The sequence below is a fragment of the Microcaecilia unicolor genome, chromosome 9, assembly GCF_901765095.1.
Source record: "Microcaecilia unicolor chromosome 9, aMicUni1.1, whole genome shotgun sequence".
NCBI classification, from domain to species: domain Eukaryota; kingdom Metazoa; phylum Chordata; class Amphibia; order Gymnophiona; family Siphonopidae; genus Microcaecilia; species Microcaecilia unicolor.
In genome coordinates, this window is record NC_044039.1 from 196,488,115 (window position 1) to 196,508,713 (window position 20,599).

The 20,599-nt window shown below is 46.8% G+C and overlaps 1 protein-coding gene across 1 annotated transcript in view; it reads right to left on the bottom strand.

Moving 5' to 3' along the window:
* The window catches only part of LOC115478131 (extracellular tyrosine-protein kinase PKDCC-like), a 31,826-nt gene extending 22,194 nt beyond the window's left edge, over nt 1–9,632 (bottom strand). The window contains exon 1 of the mRNA XM_030215378.1: nt 9,082–9,632. Coding sequence (XP_030071238.1) covers nt 9,082–9,516 — 435 coding nt within the window. The 5' untranslated portion in view covers nt 9,517–9,632. The remainder of the gene's footprint in view (nt 1–9,081) is intronic.
* Between the last annotated feature and the right edge of the window lie 10,967 nt (nt 9,633–20,599).

Genomic DNA, 20,599 nt, shown 5'->3' on the forward strand with positions numbered 1-20,599 from the left:
TGGAATGCTTATATTTAAATACAGAAAACAGGCACCAATGTGCAGAGCCGCCGAGAGACTGGGCTGGGCCCCCTCGCCGCCCCCACCGCCCTGGCCCCCCCGAGGTCAACGCTGCTGCTCCCCCCCCCCCCCCGAGGTCGCCGCCGCTGCTCCCGCTCCCCCCCTCCATCCGCTACCGGGCCGGGCCCCCTGCATTGAAATCGCAGTCTCACCTCCGTGAAAGCAGCGCTGCAGGCAGCAGAACGCCTCCCTTCAGCCTTCCTTCCTTTCTTGTGTCCCGCCTTTGCGGATGTTACGCCAGACGACGGTGGGACACAGGGAGGGAAGGAGGGCTGAAGGGAGGTGTTCTGCTGCCTGCAGCGCTGCTTTCAGGGAGGTGAGACTGCGATTTCAATGCAGGGGGCAGACAGTCAACAACGGAGAGCGGGTGGGACTGTGGCGCCGGGCCCCCCTTGGAGGCCTGGGCCCAGGGAATTTTGTCCCCCCTGCCCCCCCTCTCGGCAGCTATGCCAATGTGTACTTTCACTTTTGGGTTTGCTCTGACTTGCACACATTCGTCTCTCTCTACCAGCGCTTAGGGGTTTGCACGGGCTTCCATCTGCTTCCAAATTATATAAAAAATGGCAGATTTTAAAGAAAGAATCATGAGAAATCTTCTCTTCAAACTAGAGACCTGCATGGAAACGGGTTTGAGGGAGTCCCGCGTGAATCCCCTCCGAGGCTGCAGGACTACCGCGGGAAGGGAAGCAGCTCTGCGGGATTCCCATGGGGATGGAAACAGTTCCTGCGGGGTTCCTGTGGGGATAGTGGCATATCCATACAAGGTGCGTACATTGCGTACGCACCTCCTGTCAGGACGTCAGCGCTCAGCAGTACAGTTTGGCACAGGTACGTCACTTAGCCTGCAGGCAGTGTGCAATGTACACCGTCATCATCATCGCTGTCTGCTCTGCTCACTCCCTGTCCCTCCCACAGTCCATAGGGCGCTGGAGGTAAGGGGATTGAGATTCCGATTTTGATGTGCTAATCTGGCAACATCTTGCTTCTTATCTACTGCAAGTATCTATCACGTCTTTCTACATTTTGATTGCAAATATACTCAAGGATTTTCACCATATTTTGTATCTGGAGGAAAAATGTTTAGTGCATCTGATTATTTACATAAGTACATAAGTAATGCTACACTGGGAAAAGACCAAGGGTCCATCGAGCCCAGCATCCTGTCCACGACAACGGCCAATCCAGGCCAAGGGCACCTGGCAAGCTTCCCAAACGTACAAACATTCTATACGTGTTATTCCTGAAATTCCTATTTATTTATTATTTATGTATTTATTTCATTTATATCCCACATTAGCCCATTAGGTTCAATGTGACTAACAACTTATTGTGATTAACAGTACAGAACGCGATGCGGGATAGTATACATTAAGTAGTAATAACGAAGGAAATGAGGATTGAGTAAATGCGATAGGTAATATGGAAACAAACGCTAGACACAAAAAGGTAACAATTCAGAGTCATCCGTGTACAATAACAATTAGAATGGAACTGAGAAATTGAATAATTGGTCAATTAGAGGTTTAAATGAATTATGATCATCCATGAGAAATTGATTTAAACAGAGAGGCTTTAAGGTATTTCCGGAATATCAAATAATTAGGTTCCCATCTGATGAATTATAAATTGGCTTACAATTTGGATTGTGTTGGCGAAGTGTGGTGTAGGCTCAGCCAAAACAGTTCAAACAGCAATAACAGCTAAATTTATAAGGGTATCAGTTTCTTTTTTTTCCTATCATAATTGCCCAGTCAAATCAAAACATGAGGGTGTGTGGGGGGGGGGGGGGGGGGGGGGCGAAAAGCAGCAAAAAATAAGAGTCTAGTGATATCTTTATAGATTATTAAGGCCGTCAGAGCTTTCTGACTGACAGCTGGGAAATATCCTTTATTAGAGCAGCATTAAATTCTTGCGGAGACTGGTGGGGATGTGTTAAATTCTTGCGGGGATGGGTAAGATTCCAGTGGCGATGGGTTAGATTTCTGTCCCCGTGCAACTCTCCACTTCAAACATCTTTATGCCTGCTCCGACCTGGCATTATTTCTTTCAGTGGTAAGGGCAGCTTTGTTTTCTGCACCGTTCTCTGAGCATTGGGAAAGAATAGGAAATGACCTCATTTACATCTACTTGACTACATTAGCATGCCATTTATGCTAATTTTTGGTGCACATGTTGTCTCCCGAGCTACAGCCTCTGAGCATTTCAGAACTCACTAATGCAGGCACGAGTCCAGCACTAATCGCCATAGCCGCCGAGAGGGGGGGCAGGGGGGACAAAATTCCCCGGGCCTCCAAGGGGGCCCCGGCGCTGCAGTCCCACCCGCCCTCCGTCGTCGACTGTCTGCTCCCTGCATTGAAATCGCAGTCTCATCTCCTTGAAAACAGCGCTGCAGGCAGCAGAACGCCTCCCTTCGGCCCTCCTTCCCTCCCTGTGACCCACCCTCATCTGACGTAACTTCCGCGCGGGCGGAACACAAGGAGGGAAGGAGGGCTGAAGGGAGGCGTTCTGCTGCCTGCAGCGCTGTTTTCACGGAGGTGAGACTGCGATTTCAATGCAGGGGGCCCGGCCTGGTGGCGGACGGAGGGGGGAGCGGCGGCGGCGACCTCGGGGGGGGCTTGAGGGGGAGCAGTGGCTGCGGCGATCTCGGGGGGAGCAGTGGCGACCTCAGGGGGGTGGAGGGGGAGTGGCAGCAGTGACCTCGGGGGGGCAGGGCGGCAAGGGCAGCAGGGGCGGGGCCCTGGGGGCGGCCTTGCCCTGGGCCCAGCTCAGTCTCTCGGCGGCCCTGCTAATCGCATGTGACTCTGAGCGTCGGCCCAAAAGTCATTCCTACCCACTGAAGGATCTGAAATGCAAGCAGGTAATTAGCATCAATTATGAATGAATCAACCCCCTCACCAGCACCACCACCCCCAAAAAAGCCAGGGGAGCCTTACATCAATCGAAGTACTTCTCTAAAATGTTATTCATTCACTCCATCTGAGCTGAAGGCTGCTTTGGTAAATGTTTCTAAAAATCACCTACCGCTGACCATAATACTTAAATGACTTCAACTCATTCAAAATACTGTTATTCGGCTGCTCTGCAATGTTAACCCAATTGATCATGTTAAGCCTTTGCTTCATAGGAGCAAACTTTTCAAAATTAATGGGGGTGCTAAACCCAATGGAAATAAACTTTCCCTGGCCAGATACAAGGAATTTTCTCAATATTGGGGGTGCTCAAGCACCCACAGCACCCACAGAGTCGGCTCCAATGGCTTCAAGAACACATTGGTTTCCAGTTATGGCTTGCATTAAATTTAAAATTTTGATTATGGTGCATCAGAGGTGTATCTGGACTTCGGCGGGAGGGGGGGGCCAGAACCAGAGTGAGGGGGCACATTTTAGCCCCCCCCTGGTGCCACCGACTCCCTCCACCATTGCCGGACCCCCCCCCCCCGCCGCCAACTTTGACCCCCCCCGCCCCTCTCCACCCCCTCCCGCCGCCAATCCTCCCCCGCCGCCGTCGTCTACCTTTGCTGGCGGGGTACCCCAACCGCTGTCAGCCGAGGTCCTTCCGTTGCAAAGCTGGCGGGGGACCCAACCCCCACCAGCTGAGGTCCTTCCGTTGCAAAGCTGGCGGGGAACCCCAACCCCCGCCAGCTGAGGTCCTCTCTTCCGTTGCAGCAAAGCTTCCTTCAGTTTCAAATTTTGAGTCTGGACATCAGACTCAGAATTTGAAACTGAAGGAAGCTTTGCTGCAACGGAAGAGAGGACCTCGGCTGGCGGGGGTTGGGGTCCCCCGCCAGCAAAGATAGGCGACGGCGGGTTGGCGGCAGGAGGGGGGGTGGAGAGGGTCGTTGGCAGGGGGATCCAGGGCCAAATCTACGGGGGCCCAGGCCCCCGCGGCCCCACACAGATATGCTCCTGGTGCATCAAGTCAACTGTACAGGGATTCCAACATGTTGGCACTCTTTACTCCTGCCGTATCAGCCATCTTGAACCTTGAGTGGCATATTTATTGGTTATTTCATCGCATAAAACCCAGGGCTGTGGGGTCGGTACACCAAACCTTCAAACTCCGACTCTTCTATTTTTCCACTGTCCGACTCAGACTCCTACTGATATTAGGCTTTACATTTTTTGTTCTGGATTTAAGGTAACGACAAATAAAACTTAATACATCTAGGATAAAGATATATAGAAAAGTATAAAATGATAACTTTAGCATATATTATAGTGTTGTAAGCTTTTATTTTGAAGCTGGAGTTGGTACATTTTTACTGACTCTGACTCCACCCAAAATTGCTTCTGACTCTGACTCCACAGTCCTGATAAAAAACTTTGCCGGACTCATCTCGTCACGCAGCCTTTAGCCGTGTGGCCCCTTCTCTTTAAATAAATAAATAATGAGTTCCAAAGTGAAGGGGCCACACGGCTAAAGGCTGCGTGACGAGATGGTGGGAAAATGTAGGATACAAATGCAACAAATAAATGGAACTCTTTATTTATTGCATTTGTATCCTACATTTTCCCACCAATTTGCAGGCTCAATGTGGCTTACATTATGCCGTAATGGCGATCGCCATTTCCGGATAGAGAATTACAAGTGGTATTGCATTAAGGCAGATAAATGGTACAATAGAATACAAAGAGGTATTGCATTGAAGTTCCTGAATGATAGAGTGAATTATAAAATGTTAGATAATCAAATATAGAAGTTCATTTCCGGCATGAGAAATAAAGTGGTAGTGTGTATTGCGTAACTTTCAGTAGTAGCAACGAAGGTTATCAACCTAATGTAAAGAGTTTATTTTTGTCTAGTTCATGTGACGTCTAGTTATCTTTTATTTAGGATTGGTCGCTGTGGTATGCCTTCTTGAACAGGTTGGTTTTCAATAGTTTTTGGAAGATTGTTAGGTCGTGCCTTGTTTTTATGGCATGTAAGCGCTAGGCACAATTCTATAACATATGTGCCAAAATCATTTAGCTTGTGTGAGGGGTGTAAACATGGGTAAAGTATGGGTGGGTCATGGGCGTGTCTCTGAGGAAAGCACGTAACTTATAGAATACTATACGTTACATGCATTTGGCACAATTAGGTGTCAACAGTTACAACTGTCATTGACGTGATATAACTGCTGGCGCCAAAGTTTAGGTGCACCACTGCCAACTTATGCTGATATTCTAAAATGGAATCTGGGTACCAAGACACCATTACAGAATTGGTGCCAGTGGTGTAGCTACGTGGGGCCATGGAGGCCTGGGCCCCCGTAGATTTGGCCCTGGACCCCCCTGCTGACCCTTAGAACTTAGGGATTCTCTTACAGTAAAATCTGAGCGTAGTGCATTCTATTGTGGACCTTCCCGTGCACTGCGTCTTTTTTGGTGCAGGTTGTGCACTAGTGTTATTATTAACACCCAGCACCTGCAAAAAGTTAATACGGGAACACTTACCACCCCCAATTTAGGAGATACTAAGGACCCCTTTTACCAAGCTGCGGCACAAGGGGGGCCTGTGCTGGTGTCGGTACATGTTTTTGACACACGCTGAGGCCCCCTGTTACCGTAGCAGGTGAAAGGTAGGTCTTTCTTTTTTTTTTTTTTTTTTTTAAGACATGGCCATGTAAGCAAGTGGAGGAGTTGCCCAGTGGTTAGTGCAGTAGATTTTGATCCTGGGGGACTGAGTTCGATTCCCACTGCAGCTCCTTGTGACTCTGGGCAAGTCACTTAACCCTCCATTGCCCCAGGTATAAAATAAGTACCTGAATATATATGTAAACCACAAAATACCACAGAAAGGCGGTATATCAAGTCCCATTTCCCTTTCTGTTTCAAGGGGAGCCCTTACTACCACCCATTGAGGTGGCAGTACAGGCTAACTCTGCGGCAGCATGCAGCACTGCCCAATTACTGCTGGGTACACACTTGGGGGGGGGGGGGGGGAGAGGGCTGCTGCAGTAGCCTGGCAGTACTTCCTTTTTAGCGAGCAGTAAGCCCGCGTTGGGCTTACCACCGCTTTGTAAAAGGGGCCCAAAGTGTTTCCGCATTAACCCTCTCTGTATTAACTAGTTAGCACACAGTAATCCTAATGTGTTAGCTAGTTAACACTTCCATGCCCATTCTCTGTCCGTGGCACACCCCCTAGAAAATATATATTAAAAAAAATAAGTAAAATGCTGGTTACCACGCACTGAGAGACAAAATATCACAAAATGTGTTAATGTGTTTTGCAGTAGCCTATTTTTCCCACACTATAGGGGGAATTCTGTATATGATGCCTACAGTTGCGTGTGCGGCTTAATTGATTAACAAGTCAATCAGTGCAAATAATTGGCCAGCAATAAGCAATTGTCAGCACTAATTGGAATTTACCCGCACAACTAAGAATATTCTGTAAAGCAGTGTATGTAAATTCTAATATATGGATCTCAAAATAGAGGCGGGGCCATGGGAGGGGCATAAGCAGGTCGTGGACGCTCCTACAAATTACATGCACTGTCATAGAATATGCCTGATCCAGTGGCATAGCTACGTGGGGCCACGGGGGCCTGGGCCCCTGTAGATTTGGCCCTGGACCCCCCTGCCGATGACCCTCTCGACCTCCTTCCCGCTGCCAACCTTTGCTGGTGAGGGACCCCCAACCCCCACCAGCTGAGGTCCTCTCCTTCCGGCACAAGGCTTCATTCTGTTTCTGAGTCTGATGTCCTGCAAGTTGTACGTGCAGGACGTCAGACTCAGAATGACGCCTTGCGCCGGAAGAAGAGGACCTTGGCTGGTGGGGGTTGGGGTCCCCTGCCAGCAAAGGTAGGCGACGGCGGTGGAGGGTTGGCGGCGGGAGGGAGGTCGAGACGGTCATCGGCGGGGGGGGGGCTCAAAGTTGTTGGTGGTGGTGGTGGGGGGGGGGTCAGCAAAGGCGGGGGGCCGGCAGCGCCGGGGGGGGGGGGCTAAAATGTGCCCCCTCACCTTGGGCTCTGGATCCCCTCCCACTGAAGTCTGGCTACGCCCCTGGCCCGATCCATGCCTAAGTTTAACACGGGTAATTACTCCAGTTTTTAGTTGGAATAAATGGCCTCTCCTAAATTTTAGTTGGGGGGGATGGCGCTACGAGTATTCCGTAAACTCCACCTAACTTTAGGTGAGGTTTATAGAATAGCACTAAGCATTGGGGGTTTTTTTCCACACCAATTTTTTCAGCAAAATATATAGAATCCCCCCCCCCCCCCCCCCCCCCCGAAGTGCACATTACGGCTTAACACCCTTTAGCAAAAGGGCCCCTTAGAAAAAAGGCCTCTTACAAGAAATTTGAGATAGCTCTTAAGACCTAGCTATTTAGTCAGTATCCCCTACTCAGCTTCGAATATTTACCTTGCCTAGGCAGCTCCCTAAACTAGTTATGCTTCCCACTTCTTTCCTTGTATTTATTTATTGCTATTTATTAACCACTTTTATGAAGCGATTCATCCAAGGTGGTGAACAGCAGGTCTAGTTTAGCATAAAATGTACACATTCTGTCAACAGCTTCACAGTGTTATATATGTTAGTAAAATAGGTCCATACGGTTGTTCTATGCATCCTCTTCATGTGTTTTCCTTTACTGTGTCTTGTGATTGAATTTGTCTAACATTTTAGCAGAGCCGTAGCGAGGGGAGCTGACACCCGGGGCGGGTCACCGCTGCGCACCCCCCCCCTCGGGTGCAGCACGGCGCACCCTCCTCCCGCTGGAGCGCACCCCCCCCCGGAGCGCATACCTGCGGCGAGGGACGGGCGGGAGGGCCGATCCGCCCCGACTGCACGTTGCTGGGGTGTGTCGGCTCCGCGCTGGTTCACTCTGTCCCGGAACAGGAAGTAACCTGTTCCGGGGCAGAGAGGGCAGTGCACCAGCGCGGAGCCGACACCCCCCAGCGGCGTGCACCCGGGGCGGACCGCCGCCCCCCGCCCCCCTTCCTACGCCACTGCATTTTAGTTTGTCCTGTTTTTATTAGTTTTATCCTGATATTTATCTATTTATTTAACACATTTATACCCCACATTTTCCCACTAGTTGCAGGCTCAATGTGGCTGACACAATATCATGGGTGGGCTACAGCACAGTAAAAAATATTAGACAATGTCACAGCAAAATATTAATCGTGAACATATCGTATAAAATAACAAAGACAACAGAAGATAATAAAAGAACATTAGGGTCCATAAATTTTGCTGTACCAAAGAGGAAGCAGACTAAGTTAGGTCTGGAAGGCGTTAAGAGGTGGTATGTAAAATTTTTCTTAAATAAATAAAGTCTGCTAATTCCACCACCCTGCAGATCGGTAAACCTGCAGAGAGTCAGGGGTCTAGAAACCTCCCCACAAATCAGATCAAAGGACTTTTAGACCTTTGGTCTGTCTGTCAGGCAACACTGAAACTAACAAGCCTTCTGCAACAGATCAGGTGGACAGAGCTCAAGCCAGTGCTTTGACAGCACTGTATATGGGGTGGAGAGTACAACATGCCTGGATGCTATAAGGGTGGGGCATGGATAGCTGGGGGGGGGAGGGGTTGCCTCTGTGCTATAAGGAATGGGGGCAGGGTCAACTGGGGGTCGGTGCCTGGATGAAGCAGATAGGTTATAAGGACTGAGGCAAGAGGGTGGAGGCAAGGATGATGGGGGGGGGGGGGGCGGCCAGGGACAGATCTGGGCTAGATACCTGGGTGCTACAAGAACCTGTGAGGCGGGGCTGGCTTCAGGGTACATACCTGGTGAGGGGTGCTATAAGGAATTGGGAGGGGTAGTGAGGGATGGCTCAGGGAGTAGGTGTCTACCTGGTGAGGAGTGCTACAAGGAACAGGGGGTGGTGAGGGGTGATTCAGGGGTACCTGCCTGGATGTGTAAGGAATGTGAAGGGGACAGGGACGGTTTTGGACTAAAGGGAGGGAGGGGAATGAGGGGTGTTTCAGGGGTGGGTGCATGCCTGGACGATGCCATGAGGCAGGGATGATGAGGGGTACTATAGGGAATTGGGGGGGGCTAGTGGGGGATGGCTCAGGGGTGGGTACCTGCCTGGATGATGCCCGGGTGCCGCAGCCCCTTCAGCAGGGTGACTTCCTTCAGCAGTTTGTAGGTGGCCAGGCTCTGGCAGCCCTCAGGGTCCCCATAAAGCTTCAGGCAGCGCCGCATGTCACTGCCCTCCCGGTGGATGAGCTTCAGGGCCACGTCTCTGCCGTCCGCCAGCCTCCCCTTCCACACCACCTTGGAAAAACCGGAGCCCACGTAGCTCATCCTGGACAGAGAGGCGAGATCGGCACAGCCCAGGCGAGCCGGAACCCACTCCCGGCTGCCAGCAGCTGAGTACAGGCTCAGGTCCCGCTGCCTGGCTCTCAGCTCCCGTAGTAGCCCGGCCGGTCCGCCGTTCCCGGGGGAGCGAAGCTTCAGGAAGGCGACGGATCCCAGGAAAAGCGCCGCTCCCAGGACCAGGCTGGTGCCCAGGGGCTGCATAATGCTCTCAGCCCCTGCCGTCTAGCGCTACGGTCACTGCTTTGCACTAGCCCCGCGCTAGAGGCTCTCTGCTCCCCCCTAGTGGTACGACCGGCGTTCAGCACAAGCCCCGCGCCATAGACTCCCAGTTAGTGCTGTGACCAGCGCCGCTGCTCCTGTCTGTGCTGAGCATTTATAGACCTTGCTGCTGTCAGTTTTGGGGGGTGGCCTCCTCGCCTTAGATTAACGCCCACTGGACGATGCCACGCCCGCTTGCCCGGGGCTGACATTGCTCTACAGCTGATTCCCCCAAGGGCCGATCCTCACTGCAAGGCACTTGCCATTTAGCTAGCGGTGGAGGGAAAGGGATAAGGAACAAAAGTTTGCATTTCTTAATTCAGGAGTCGGGAAGTAACCCCTCAGTTGGTACTAGACTGGGAGGCTGCATCCCAGGGCGGGGGTTGAAGGGTCTGCAAATGATGCCCATTACAGTGGAGATCTGACTGATTCTCCGGCTAATAGTTACGCGGAAGACTAAATAAAAGAAACTCAGATGACGACTAGAGCTGGGTTTGCAATGCGGATCAGTGTAATCTGAATTTGCATCAGCCTAAAAGAATTCCGTCTAGCCCAGGTGCAAGGCAGCCACCTGAAACCTGTATGCAAAGCAGAGGTCACAGGCGCACACTTCTAAGCCTGTTTGGCTAAGGACTAATGTTTTTAAAGTCTGGCTATGGCTTTTCTCTTCAAGCTTCTCAGACGCATTTAACCCTGCCCCCACCCCCACCCCACCCCACCCTTCCAAGATACACACACAAATCATTCTCTCAAAGGGTTAAAGATTATACCAGAACTGCTGTCTCAGCTGAACAATTAAAGGAATCATCACAGGGCCATACAGAAAGAGTCAGAGGACAGAGGAGACCTGGCATGTCATTCAGGGACCCTCTGACTGCCTCAGTGCTCCCCTTCTTATCCCCCATGCTGAGGATTCCCAGATAATCTTGTCCAGAGCGATTTGGAGACCTCTAGTTCAATCTATTTTATCTCTCCCTATCTTCTTTCAAAGCTTCTCCTTGTTGTTCTCTGTCCTAAATTGAAACATTTAAACTGTATATTATTCCAAATTTTTACCCATAAATATTGAAAAGAGTTGCTCAAATAGCTCTTAATCCTAACTCACTTGAAATTCGGAAACAGCAAAGAATAAGAATAAATGGTACGAGAAATTCGCCCTGTAGACAATAAAGTCAAATATTTAGAAAGACATACTTGAGTTTTGGACCTGCCAAACTTTTGAAAACCATTCAAGCTATTTTAAACTTAATACGGGAGTGAACTGGTAGCCAACGTAATCTATCAAGAGGAGTAAAAGAGGCGATCAGGGAAGACAAAGCCTTAGCGGAGAGATTAAATGAATTCTTTACTTCAGTCTTCACCAAGGAAGAGTTGGGTGGGATACCGGTGCCAGAAATGGTATTCGAAGCTGACGAGTTGGAGAAAATGAATTCTCTGTAAACCTGGAGGATGTATTGGGGCAGCTCTACAAATTGAAGAGTAGCAAATCTCCTGGACCGGATGGTACTCATCCCAGAGTACTGATAGAACTGAAAAATGAACTTGCGGAGCTATTGTTAGTAATATGTAATTTATCCTTAAAATCGAGCATGGTACCGGAAGATTGGAGGGCGGCCAATATAATGCCGATTTTTTTTAAAAGGTTCCAGAGGAGATCCAGGAAATTATAGACTGGTGAGTCTGACGTCGGTGCTGGGAAAAATGGTAGAGACTATTATTAAGAACAAAATTACAAAGCATATTCAAAAGCATGGATTAATGAGACAAAGTCAACATAGATTTAGGGAAGGGAAATCTTACCTCACCAATCTACTACATTTCTTTGAAGGGGTGAACAAACATGTGGATAAAGGTGAGCCGGTTCATATTGTGTATCTGGCTTTTCAGAAGGCGTTTCACAAAGTACCTCATGAAAGACTCCAGAGGAAATTAGAGAGTCATGGGATAGGAGGTAGTGTTCTATTGTGGATTAAAAACTGGTTAAAAGATAGAAAACAGAGAGTAGGGTTAAATGGTCAGTATTCTCAATGGAGAAGGGTAGTTAGTGGGGTTCCCCAGGGCTCTGTGCTGGGACTGCTGCTTTTTAACATATTTATAAATGACCTAGAGATGGTAGTCACTAGTGAGGTAATTAAATTTGCTGATGACACAAAGTTATTCAAAGTCGTTAAATCGCGGGAAGATTGTGAAAATTTACAAGAGGACCTTACAAGACTGGGCGTCTAAATGGCAGATGACGTTTAATGTGAGCAAGTACAAAGTGATGCATGTGGGAAAGAGGAATCCGAATTGTAGCTATGTCATGCAAGGTTCCACGTTAGGAGTCACAGACCAAGAAAGGGATCTAGGTGTCGTCGTTCATGATATGTTGAAACCTTCTGCTCAGTGTGCTGCTGTGGCTAAGAAAGCAAATAGAATATTAGGTATTATTAGGAAAGGAATGAAAGCAAAAATGAGGATGTTATAATGCCTTTGTATCGTTCTATGGTGCGACCGCACCTCGAATATTGTGTTCAATTCTGGTTGCCGCATCTCAAAAAAGATATAGTGGAATTAGAAAAGGCATAGAGAAGGGCGATGAAAATGATAAAAGGGGATGGGATGACTTTCCTATGAGGAAAGGCTAAAGCGGCTAGGACTTTTCAGCTTGGAGAAAAGGCGGCTGAGGGGAGATATGATAGAGGTCTATAAAATAATGAGTGGAGTTGAATGGGTAGATGTGAAGCATCTGTTTACGCTTTCCAAAAATACTAGGACTAGGGGGCATGCGATGAAGCTACAATGTAGTAAATTTAAAATGAATGAGAAAATTTTTCTTCACTCAATGTGTAATTAAACTCTGGAATTCGTTGCCAGAGAATGTGGTAAAAGCGGTTAGCTTAGCGGAGTTTAAAAAAGGTTTGGACGGCTTCCTTAAGCTAGGACTAGGAGAAAATCCACTATTTCTGGGATAAGCATTATAGAGTGTTTTGTACTTTTTTGGGATCTTGCCACGTATGTGTGACTTGGATTGGCCACTGTTGGAAACAGGATGCTGGGCTTGATGGACGTTTGGTCTTTCCCAGTATGGCAACATTTATGTACTTATGTAGAAGTCGCTCTCTCAAATCCACTGACTCTCAAAATCAATCTAGCAGCAGTATTTTGAAGCAACTGCAATCTGCGCAAAACTTTCGATGTTCAACCTCTAGGGGGCCCTTTTACTAAATCGCATAGGCACGTACGCGTGACCTAAGTGCATCAAATTGGAGTTAATGCCTGGCTACCAATTGACTCGGGCGGTAATTTCATTATTTTATGCGCGTCCACTACGCGTGCCGGAAAATAATTTTTATTTTCCTGCACATGGTGGAAACCGGGAGGTAATCGTCATTCTGCACGTGGAGATGGTTACCACACGGTTACCGTGTGAGACCTTACCACTAAGTCAATGGGTGGTGGTAAGGTCTCAGACCCAAAATGGACACGCGACAATTTTTATTTTGCCACAGGTGTGCTGAAAAATGGGCTGCATCAAAAGTATCATGTCATTATTTACAATCCAAGACGAAAATTCAAAGGAAAATCATTGAGGGACCCTTTTAAAATGGTGGTGCAGACTTTAATTCAGCTGGATTATTGGAATGTGTTGCATGCAGGGTGTTCTGATTTGTTCCTGTTCCGGGGCAGAGGGAGCATGGAAACGAACGAAACGGACAGGCGCATGGCACCCCCCCCAGCGGCGTGCACCCGGGGGGGGGGGGTCCTTCACCGGGGGTGTCCTTTTGCCGGGGGGGAGGGTGGCGCTGCACCCGGGGGGTGGGGCGCATCGGCAATCCGCCCCGGGTGTCAGCCCCTCTAGGAACGCCACTGCCCCAGCCAGTCCGGTTTTCAGGATACCCACAATGAATATTCATAAGAGAGATTTGCTAGAAGTGGAGGCTGGGTCTGTGCCCCAAGGACTGGGTTGAAAGCTTCTGCACTAGGCCAATTCGTCTCCCCTCCCCCCCCCCCCCCCCCCCCCCCATTTCACCTTGCAGGAATACAGAATCTAGTCATTGCTCTCTAGGGATGTACTTTGGTTGGAAATGAAATCCAAGTTGTTTCCTTTCATTTTTTAAATGAAAAGAAAGAAAAAAACCACTTTTTAAAAAAAAATGTTGACTTAGTGCTATCTCCACCCTGAGTGTAAAACAAACAAATAAATAAAACCTAAGAAGGAAAGTTTGTTGACTCACACCTTAAACTTGTAAATGAAATAGAGAGTCTGCTTCCTACACCATTTTGTGGTTCTTACTGGGGCAGCAGCAATCTCCAGTCATCACTGTGCCAGCACTGCTCTATTCAAGCCAGTAGAGGGGGCAAGAGGGACTGGGGATTCCTGCTACCCTCTGACAATCTATGAATGGGGTGAGAGACAGGGGAGGAGGTGGCCAAGGTAAGGAGGGATGGGAAGAAGGCTCAGGGGGGTATTAAAAGTTTAAGGATCAGATCAACAAGCGAGCTTGAATTTCTCTGTTCAGTGTTTTGTAGCAAGGGCAGAATGCATCATTTTAAAACAAAAATCAATTTTGAAAAACAAAGAAACAAACCACACGATAAATATCTTGAACATCACCTGTAGTTCTCTGGGTTCCCTCTTTACAAAAAAAGATTACTATCAAAGTCACAGCATGGCAGGACGCTGGATGGTTCAGGCTCTGATGCTCAAAAGTCGCCATTTAACTTATCGATTCCTAAACAGCGACTGATGCTGAAAGGGAATCGCATGCAAATGACATGACAGAATTTCAGCTCGTGGGGAAAGCACCCAGCACATGCACAGAACAGTCACTCAGTATGCGTCCATGTTCCGTGTATGCTCAGGAATCATTTTGTCTGCCGCCCCCTAATCCTGCCTTTGTCTGCCAAATCCGGGGTTCATTTTGCCACCCACGGTTTCCAGGATCAGACCCTCTTGTCTGGGGTCTGCAGAATCCTGGGATCGGCCTGCCTATGTCTGTGTTTCTTTGAAGTCAGCGCTCTTCAGTTTAGCTTCCAGGGTACAATGAGGGTTCAAAGAAAAACTGTTTCTAAGGAGTGCTTGAAAAGAAGGACTTGTAACAGACCCAAGATTAAACTGGGCAAGCGGTTTGCAGAAATCTTGTGGCTCTAGGATCCCGGGACAGGACAAATCAATGGCGAGCAGCCTGTTCGTGCTAAAACTGGTAGGAAAAGGGTAGAGTTACCTTCATACAAGGACAGCTCCAGACCGGTGGGAAAAGTTTGCTTGTTAAAAGGTAGCTGCTCCTTTCTGTGCATCCCACGGAATGCTCATTATAATACTAATGAGCTCGTTGTAATACATTTGTATGGGATTCTCGGTATCTGCTACAGCAAACGGTTAAAGCCACACAAAACCCCTTTGTGCATTAGATGCTAAATAACATTTGCTTTAGACCAGCTACAACGGGTTTAAAGCAAACATTGCAACCACGGCAAGCTTTGTGCCTCAGCCGTTTAGTATGCTGTACCTTTAAGTTACTCAGTACATGCTATTAAAATTCCAGGGTCCATAGGAGGCACGAGTTGGTCCTGGATATTTCTGTGCACACTGTAAGATTATATCTCAGTTTGTAGCTGTAGAACCAATTGCCTGTAGGATATTGTGCCTTATCCATGCCTATGTGTGTGTGTTGTCTTCCTGTTTGGCTCATCCTGGCTAGGTAAGAACTGCAAGTTCTCATATTCACAAAATACAGTTACTATAGTTTCACAATATTTTCATGGGTTTTGAGGTGACTTAGGAGTTTGATACGTGAATGAAAGGTCTGTTCACAAAAGCTGTAGGTTGTTTTGTTAGGTTCAGTAGCCTGTGGACACAGGAAGTACCATATTGGGTCATACCAGGGGTCCATTAAGCAGTACAGGTCACCTGAAGTACCATTTAAATCAGGGCCAAGCAAAAATAAAATCACTCAAAACACCATTAGTTCCCCAAAACAGTTGCCATCTTTAAATAGAAGCCTGTTGAAACAGGAACGCTTTCAAATGTTTTAAAAATTGTAAAACAAATTTCTATTTTACACAACTGATCTGTAAGTGTATTCCATAAACAAGCTCATTCTACATAGAACATCGTTTGCATATAATCCTCTTATCCAGGTTTGTCAAACCTTTTTCTATCGGGGGCCACATTTTATATTTTGCAACATTTAGAGGGCAAAAACATGCACCGTCTTACTTTGCTACATGTTCCACGAAATAGTGGTAAAATACAAATGTGCACTATTCCCCCCCCCCCCCCCCCCCCCAGCCCTCATCCAGTCTCTCCCTCCCACCCCCATGTCTTCACCCAGTGTCTTTCTCCTCACCTGGATTCAGCTACAGAAGAAACAGCGGGATTGCTGCTTCCCCACCGTGACACGGCTCTCTGCAAGCTTGAACCACGTGCTGCCAGAAGTTAGGTTGATCTTACAGTCTGAAGTCTCGCGAGACTTGAAGCTTCAAGACCAATCCAGATTTCTGGTACCACATGGCTCAAACTTACATAGAGCTGAGTAATGGTGAGGAAGCAAAAATCATGTAAGCAGCACAAGAATTGCTAAGCTTCCGAGGGTCAGAAAAAAGCACTCGGTAGGCTGGATTCTGGCCCGCAGACCATAGGTTGGACAAGCCTGCTCCAAAGTATGTTTACAAGATGGAGCATCTAAAATGAATTTATCTGCAGAACGTAGTGCTCAAGATGGACAATACACTCAACATTGTTGCCATGGACAGGGAGACTTCATCATTCAGGGTTCCTTTTATCAAGCTGCGGTAAAAAGGGCCCTGCATTCGCATCGGGGCTGGTTTTCCCACACGCCAGGGCCCTTTTACTGCAGCAGGTAAAAAGCCTCTAAATAAAATGGCCATGCCGTAAAATAACCCTTACTGCGTGGCCATGCAGCGGGGAGGACTTACCACCATCTCAAGGGCTCCTACGGTAACCCCAGTGGTAACCAGGCAGCGATTACTGCCAGGTTAGCGCCGTGGTAAAAATTGCAAAAATATTTTTCATTGCATAGGAAATGGCACGCACTCAAGATGGAACCGCATCAGGTGGCTGCGTTGGACCGGCGGTTGTTCCGAGTTGCCATGCAGGAACCCTTTAGTAAATAGGCCCCTCAATGCTCTAAAAATCAAAAACAATATTTTGAACCATATCCGAAAACAAATTGTTAACCAATGGAATCCTTGCAGTACAGGAGAAATATGTTCAAAACTGAGGCCGCTTGACAAAAGACAGACTATGGCTATGGAAAATATGTGAAAGCAAATACTCCCAAAACTATTTTTCCCACAAAAATAACTTTCACAGAAAATGAAAAGAAAATTATGGAGGAAAAAGACCTCAGACTCGCCTCATGATTACCAGCAGGGCCAGCCTTACCACAGAGAGAACAAATGGTCTGCCTAGGGTGCCAGGCTTCAGGGGGTGACAGTACAGTAGTGGCCAGGAAGACCTTTAAAAGGCACAGTTACTGGCAGGCCTTTTAGCATCCCAGCATGTCTACATGCTGAAGGCCTGCCATGTCCTGCTCCCTGCAACAGCACATAAGAGGGGGTAAGACACGGTAGGCCTTCAGCATGCACTCATGCTAGGATGCAAAAAGCATCAATGCTCATAGCAGCTTTTAAAGGGCTTCCCTGTGGTTGTCTTTACCAGTTGTGTCAGCACTGCACTACCACCCCTCTCTCAAAGCCTATATTTTCTTTGGGCTCCTGCAGTGGTAGAGTCAGGATGCCAGCAGGAGTGGGAGGGGAAGGGAAGAGATGCTGGACACCTAGGAAGGGGAGATGCTGGATTACAAGTGGGTCGGAGTAGGTTGGGGTGGGATGGGTAGGGCACGGCAGGGGGATGGTACATAGCTGATGGATCACCTTGGTCTTGCCATGATTACAAGCACCAGCAGGGAATGCTTTGGTTTAAAAGGCACTGTGTCAATCATAGGTCAAAAAACCTCCATACAAAAACAAATTATTATATTTTAACTTAATCATAATAAAAAGCAAATACAGTACAATCCAAAATGTATGAACAATTGTAAATTTAACTTGTGAGCTATATGATAAACCTGGTCCTGAAAAGTGAAACCAATTTTCAAACACATCAGATTCAATTTGAAGTAGACCAGAGCTACTGAAGTGGATCTAGGAACCTGTGAAGTCTTTTCCTCCCACAAAATAACATTTAATCCTCCAACAGGTAAGTCCTCAATTGTACCAACCCCTCTGGAACCAGGCTTCCGGCTTGATGATGTAAGCTCCAGTTTGCCAGAACAGTACAAAACAAGGGAACACATGCAGATAGCTGAAGTCTGTTTCCACATTTCAGCCTAAATCAGAGTGGCATGGAACACATTTCTAAACAGGTGCAAGTTCCTTCCCCAGAGAGCTTATAATCTAGATGGGTACTTGAAGCATTTGAAGCAACATGTTAAAAGTAAATAACATGTTATTTCTGTTGGAATAATGTATTGTATTTTGCATGCATTGCCTGTCACCAATTTTTTCTCTGTGATTACTCTGTGACCTCTGATGTGAATTTCCTAGAGAGGTCACAGCCATGCAACTTCCTGTGGGGGTTAGGCACAGCACATGGAGCTCATGGTCTCTCCTAAGCTGAGGATCTATGGTGTGAGCATCCATTACCATCTAAGCACATGGAAAGAGCTGATAATCCAAATGTATAGTATTATGTTTATATAAGCCTGTCTGAATATCAATCTGACTAAAACTGTGAGTAAACAGATGTTTTGTTACTTCAACTTTAAAGTGACTCAGCAGTGAATTATTCTGGGGTGTATGTGAGAGAGATGAAGAAAAGAAATTAACATTTCTAAAGCTGAAGCTGTGTGTATAAAATCTGCTAATTATTTACTACAAATAATCCAACAAAAGGGTTATGGGCCCAGCCCAGGAATTGAAAAAGGGAGAAATATTACCAGGCAGTGAAAAAGCCAAATTTTTCTCTTAAGTTTTAAAAGAAAGATTCAGTCTGTCTCTCTCTCCCCCCCCCCCCCCCCACACACTAAACAGAAGGCAAGGCTAAGAAATGGCTGAGGGAGGAAATTCACCATTTTTCTACTCTCTCAAGGTGCCTAAATTAACTGAATTTAATTATCAGCAGTGGGAACTAAGATTCAGATGTCTCCTTCAAGCAAAGAAATTAAGTATATGTTTAGACCAAAACAGAACAGCTGAAAATATGGCTGAATGGGACAATGCAAACTATTATGTGAAGTGCATGTTTTTTGAAGCTCTCTCAGAGAAACAAGCCATATTGGTGGAGGCAAAAGATACAGCAAACGAAATTTTATATAAACTAAGAACTATGTATGCAACTACATATGCAAAACAGCAACCAATTTGGTTAGCAGAGTTAAATGAGACCAAATTAAGGGATAAAAGTAAATGTAATGATCACATTATGCATCTTATGTCTTCATTTCAAAAGTTAGAACTTTCTGGAATTCCCATGTGTGATGCATTGAAAAGAGCATTTCTTTTTTACCTCACTATCAAAGAAGTTTGATGTTTTTAGGTCTGTAAATGAAGCCATTGAAGGGCAATCTTTTGAACAGGCAGCATCAAAACTGAGGCAGGAATGCATAATTAATGATTCTGAGAAGATGTGTTCTCAAAGACAGTCAGAGAGAAATGAAACAAATTTCTTGGCAAAGAACAGAGGAAGGCGGAGCTATGGGAAAACTCCACCCAAGGGCAAGCTGATTTGCTATTCATGTGGAAAGGAGGGACATGTATCTAAATGGTGTAAGGAAACACAAAACACTCCCTCTAGCTCACCTAAGCCAATGGAACAAAAGAACTTTCCAAGCAAGACATGTACAAAAGACAATGATAAACATAAGAGCTTTCTAATGGCAGAAAAATCTTTGACTATGGTAAATAATAATTCAAATGAAAGTACTTGGATTTTGGATTCGGGGAGCACATGCCATTTAACCAATTGTAAGGATTTCTTTCAGGAAATGAGTCCAGAAGAAGGTATTCTTCAAACTGCAAACGCAGGGACTACTCAGATCCAAGCAAAAGGCATTGGATTCTTAAAATGCAAAGTATCTAATGAAGTTAAAGAAATTCCTGTAAGTGATGTCTTGTATATTCCCCAAGCAGTTTGCAATATGCTTAGTGTATCTACATTAGATAAGAAGGGATTTGCGATTCATTTTGAAAACAGTAAGTGCACGATCTCTAAAAATGATGAAGTGTATGCTGAAGCTTTTATGCATAATGATGTTTATAAACTGAGCATTTCAGGTGAAGCCTCACATCTGGCGCAAGTAAGGAAGAATGATGGTAAATGTAGTCTGGAAATCTGGCACCGCCGCCTGGGACATCGTGATTTTAAGGTGATCCAGGATCTTTACAGTAAGCAACTTGCTACAGGCATTGAAATAAGTGCAGATACTGGTAAAATGGAGAAATGCATAGACTGTGTTACTCAAAAGGGTGTGAGACCCTCATTTCCTGCATACACAGGAAATAGGAGTAATAAAGTGCTGGACTTAATACACAGTGACTTATGTGGACCGTTTAATATCCCATCATTGGGAAATAACAGATTTGTGCTAATATTCTTGGATGATTTCTCTAGATACTGTGTGGCCTATTTGCTGAAAGAAAAAAGTCAAAAGTCACAGACATGCTGAAGAAATACGTAGCCATGGTGAGCAATAAATTTGAAAGAAAACCAAAGGTTCTTCAGACCGACAATGGTGGTGAGTTCACTTCACAAAGCATGCGCACATTTCTAGAACAAGAAGGCATTCAGCATATCACAACAGTAGCTTATACACCAGAGCAAAATTCTGTTGCAGAGAGAAAATTTAGGTCACTTGTGGAAATGACCAGATGTATGCTGTCAGATAGCAATCTCCCTAAAAGACTATGGGGGGAAGCCATTCTCACAGCAGTGTACCTACAAAACAGAATGCCAACTAAAGGCGCTGAGCGCACACCACATGAGACATGGCATGGTAGGAAGCCAAACCTGTCACACATA